The 5,323-nt window shown below is 33.1% G+C and overlaps 1 protein-coding gene across 1 annotated transcript in view; it reads left to right on the top strand.

Annotated features, from left to right (window-relative positions):
- LOC107442993 (uncharacterized) overlaps positions 1 to 5,323 on the top strand; it is a gene marked incomplete in the record, with an annotated part of 108,149 nt that overhangs the window by 41,962 nt on the left and 60,864 nt on the right. Inside the window, 1 exon segment of the mRNA XM_043054556.2 lies at positions 1,882 to 1,992. Within this exon segment, the coding sequence (XP_042910490.2) occupies positions 1,882 to 1,992 (111 nt within the window).

The raw sequence follows: 5,323 nt of genomic DNA, 5'->3' as shown, positions 1-5,323 counted from the left end.
AGCTGGCTAACGGTAAAAGACGAGATGGTAGTATATATATATAGAGAGAGAGAGAGAGAGAGAGAGAGAGAGAGAGAGAGGGAAATAATAAATATAAAATAGAACCAGTATAGAGGAACCCTAGTTTACGTTAGCAACTGTTCTTTCCATTTAATTTCTTGTAAGCCGAGCCTGTCAAGCATCAATTCCTTTAAGTGACACATATACTATATTCTTTCACAAAGATTTCAATTCTTTCACTTTATATTTCTAACTCAACACAAAGACAGGCACGAAGCCATGTAGAGCATAAGCAAACTAATTATGAATCAAAGTTACCAGGTACACAAAATAAATAAATATATATCACGGTTACAATAAAATACATAAAAAATAATAAATCTAAATTAAGAAAAAGATGTAGGCGAGAAGGAATTATATTTCAACAAATTCAATAAGCGATACGGACCAGCATTTAATTAACATTTTGAATTATGTGGAGAAGCTTAACTTAAACACGCCATTTTACTTACAAACGATCAGCTGTCGCTGACGCTATACGTCACATGTGTGGGTATATGGGATCTTCTTCTTGAAGTGCAAGTACCCAATTATCGCAAAATTTGTAAACAAAGCACAATTAATAGTTTATACTTTTCAAAAAGTTCCAACTGTACTACCACTATTATAAAGGACCCGTGTGAACCTTGCAAAAATAACTGTTGACTTTTAATGTCTTGGAAAAAAAGACTCAAAATGTACTGCTTGATTTATGCAAATAGACGATGTAACATTACAAATGTATATGAATTAATTTGTTTATTCTTTAAAAAAAATAAAAATGTTCATAAAAAAAAAATTGAAAAATTGCATCCATTTTCTTAAATACGCATTTCGAGTTGTGTCCGGAATAAAACCGACGATAAAATATAAAACTTGAAGAAAAAAAAACAAGACAACTTTTCAAATTTATTTCTTGTTATCTTTAAAGTATATAAATTTCGTTTATACATTAAACTTTTTGTTCATCTTAATTTCAATAGATTTAAATCTTAAACTTCTAGTTTTTTTTCTTATAGTACCAAGCACAGGGGTTCGTTTTGGTAGAAGATGAATGACACAAGCATTAAAATTTTAAAAATTTATTAGCAGAATCTTCCAGAAGAAAAGCTATTTCTAGCACTTAATTACAGTTCATTTAAGAGCACAATACATCAAAACATACGCTTCAAAGCCTCCGACGATTCCGTGAAATCACTAGAGGGTTGCTGATCAGAACATTATGCAGTCTCAGACTAATACTCTTTCGAAATACACTCCTATTTGCATAAGTTAAGTGACGGAATCCCGGAATTTCGGACAATATTCTAGACGATTTTCACAAAACTCCTTAAATATTGGGGCCATAGCTTTGATACTCGAAACTTCCAGAACTATCTCTTTGTCACAAAAATAGTCGCCATGATTATCGCCATGTCGGCAAAAAATGTTACCGAATTGAGTCTTCCATAAAGAATACATACGGTGCTATTTTCTCTCAAAATTACGTTAGAATTATTCAACTTTCTTGCTAATTTTCCAATTAAACTGTTTATTTAGGGTTGGTCCGAAACATTTAGACTCATAACAAAGGAGAAAAAAACAAAATTATACTCACATTTATAAACTCATAACATTATTTTCATTGCCTTTTTTATTGTTTTTGTGTTGCAAGGCACATTCATCATGTTAAGCAAATCATTTCCTGCACGAGCACATTTTTAAAAAACACAAAAATGCACGCATAAACAGATTTCAAAAGACTTTTTTGATACCATCCATCGTTAACCCTTTCTGTGTATCGAATCAACTAACATAAATGTCTTTATATTGTAAATGTAATGGTGAGAATGAAATTTTTAGATTTACGGAAGAAAAAAAAGCAACTGTCTGACTTTCAAGAATCCGTCGATTTAAACTTCATCTTGGATGACCTGATTAGCGGAAGGGAAATGGACACAGACGACAACAAAAGTAAAATATTTTGTTTCTTCATTTAGAACAAGTAAATGCGTCAGGTGTTTTTAATATAAAAGAAAGGATATTCTCAGTGTCTGATGGGATACGTCGGGAGAAAAATTCCTTCAGAGGCCCGAATTGCAAAAAGTTTCGGATAAACTGCATGGTTTTTAATCACACTCGTATTTTTTTAGAAATTTTTTTAGACATATTGTAAAACTACCTTTAAAATTTAAAATTTAATTTAGCTGAACCATGAAAATAAATACTAAAATTTAATTGCTTGAGTAAGAGTTGCTGGTGAGAACGATGAAAAATATGTAGGATGCAAGATATTCGTACTCTAGTATCTAGCAAAGCATCCATGGAATTCTAAAAAATAATTTGTAGGATTTATTATTTACATTAAAAAACACTGCTCATCAAGTTTGCTTGAGGAAATAATAATTTTATGAAATGAAAATAGCTTACATTAAATGTATTTCACATTTTGAAAATACTGACATGAAAGTTGGCATCATAATACGAAAAAGTGAAATAAAAATGTGGGTGCCCTATCATTAAATTAAGGGCCAAACTGCTTGGAAAAAATAAAAAAATATTTCTTTTTATTATGTAATTTGGTGTTGGGCCCCAACCTCGAGTGCCCTCCTGTAAATTAGTTGCTGCCGGGGTATGAAAAAAAAAATGACAGCATAGAGTTTTATTTCTAACTAGCTGTACCTCGTGTGCGTTGCAACGCTTTCAGTTTGAATTTAAATTTTGTATTTAAGTGTGTAAATGAGATTTGTGATTATGATTTGAAATGAGAATTTTATTTAATGGTGAAAAAGCCAGTGATAGTCTCAACAGTTAATTCTCTAGGATATCGTTAGTGCATTTTCAAACAGACATGTATGGTGATGCACACCGACCATGAAACATATTTTGGATGATGATCTGAAAAAAGTCTGGATCAATGGTGGCATGAATATTTCTGCTGATATGAGCTAACGAATTTGTCATGGTGTGATTTTTTCAATGAACCAAATCATGTGGCAATTCTCTTTTTCTGCCATGCAATAGAATACATCAAACACCGTGTCCCTCCAAAAACATGACTTTTCGCAATAAAACCAAGTATAGAGCTTAATATTTGTTTCAATTCACGTGCGGTAATGCATCATGAAGATCCGATGACGTTTGCCTAAGTTTCTAAAGCTCTTTAATTTTAGCTCAAGCCAGATTGCATGTGAATGTAATAAATAACTCTGGTAGCCCATATGCACACCGATACTTGAAGCACCGAATGAAGTCATTTGGAAACACGAATGTACTGACCAAACTGAATGTATTCACCAAGAAAAGTTTCTATTGATTTGCTTGACCCGATAACAACGTTGATAATGGCTCAGCTGGCGACGATAAATCTGGTAGTTTCACTTTGCCTCCAGAACAGCAAATTCCAGCTGTTTCATTCTTAAATTTGAGAGCACTACAAAACATACACAATTGATCCTTTTTTCCGATGATGACGCTTGGGTGAAAGAGTATAGTTAGTTGTCTGATCATAGTGAAATGCATTGAGATTCAAATCAGAATATTGGCAGCGTCTGAATAGCGAAGTGCGTTCTTGATTGATTTTCATTCTTGCATACCGTTGCTCTGATGTTTTCGACGAACGGGCTTGAGTAGTGCGTAGTTGATTTGTTAACAGTCTTCTTTCCCGTTGCTCTGATGCTTCCAAAAAACGGGCTTGGGTAGTGCGTAGTTGATTTGTTAACAGTCTTCTTTCCTGCTGCTCAGACGTTTCTGAGGAACGGGCTAAAGCATTGTGCTCTCGGTTAGTTTCAAGCCTTTTTTCCGTTGCTCCGATGCTTCTGAAACACGGGTAGTTCCTTTTTCGCGTGCTTGAGATGTTGATCAACTGAGAGCGATTCGTTTAGGCGGCATATTTTTGCAAATATTCTCTTTCAAACAAAAAGAAATGTAAAAGTTGACAGTGGTCGCAAATTTGCTAAATCGAAAATTCACATATTTATTTTAAATAATAAAAAAAGCAATAAAATGAAATAAATTAAATAAGAAATATAATAATGATAAAATTTAAAAAAAAATCTATTTTTTAAATCAACGAAATAAAATTAATGTGAATTCGCAAACTTTGTAATAATAAACAATCTAATAGTTTTCAAATGACAACTGTCAGCAATGAAACCTTCAAAAATTATATTTAATTGTGCTAACCTAAAATTGCATACTAAATACGAATAATTATTAAAAACGTGCAATTTGAATAAAATTTGCTTTTACCTTTATTTTTAGTAAACAGTTTTCGCAATTCGCGATCGCAACGCTCTACGCTCTCTAGCGGGAGACTGAAAATTTTGGGGATTAGTTCCCACATAACCATTGGCAATGACGGATGCCATTTTCTTAGCAGCAAATAAGAACCATAATTCCCCTAAGGAAAAGGTAGAACTTCTTGAAAAAACTAACCAAAACATGCCAAACATTGAAGCAGAACACGCCAAGCATTTGAAGAATAATTTCACAATAGGTTTTACCTTTCTATTACCAACAATATAATTTCCAATTTCATGATCACTTGCTGTTACAGATGAGTGTATTACGGTAAAATACTTTTTTCTGTCTTCAATTCATAACAAATTAATGTAAAGTCAACATTGCTTTCGTCATTCCAATAAATAAAGTGAATTCAGAATTTACAGAACTGTAATATTTATAGAATATTCTTCTTCTTTATAGAATAGTATATATTTCTGTATCTATATAATTCGGAAAATAATAATAAAGAATCATCCAAATTACGTGAAATAGTATCATTTTTGCTGATTATTAATAAATTTTTTAATAATACTTCGCAAACCACGCTCTGCTACCAGCCTCCTTCGAGCATGAAAACAGTCAGTAGTCAATATTGTCACTCAAAGAACTGCAGTCACACCGAGTAATATCTTTTGGGCATGAAACTGAGGTGCTGGAAGTGCCTTCGTCAGAATGTCTGCTCGCTGCTCATCACTTCTGACGTAGCCTAGTTCAAAATATTCTTTAGCAAACTCATCTTGAACAAACTTGCATCTTTGATCACTAGCATGTACTTCTTTCCACCTCTTGACAAAATTGGTGATTCGAGTAAATCTGCATGTATGATTTCACCTGACTCCTTCGTTTTAAATCGTTTTGATTTGAAAGTCCGTCGGCACTGTTTACCATACCTGCAAGGTTCACAAAAGAGTCCATCATCAGTGAAGTCTATACCATTTTGGCGCAAGTACTGTTTCACATATTGTACTCCCTGATGCCCAAGTCTTCTGTGCCAAACTGATAATGGCAACTTTGTCGT

Source organism: Parasteatoda tepidariorum, chromosome 6, assembly GCF_043381705.1.
Source record: "Parasteatoda tepidariorum isolate YZ-2023 chromosome 6, CAS_Ptep_4.0, whole genome shotgun sequence".
Taxonomy (NCBI): Eukaryota; Metazoa; Arthropoda; class Arachnida; order Araneae; family Theridiidae; genus Parasteatoda; species Parasteatoda tepidariorum.
Note: the sequence above shows the minus strand (reverse complement) of the source record. Positions and strands in the feature narration are given on the sequence as shown.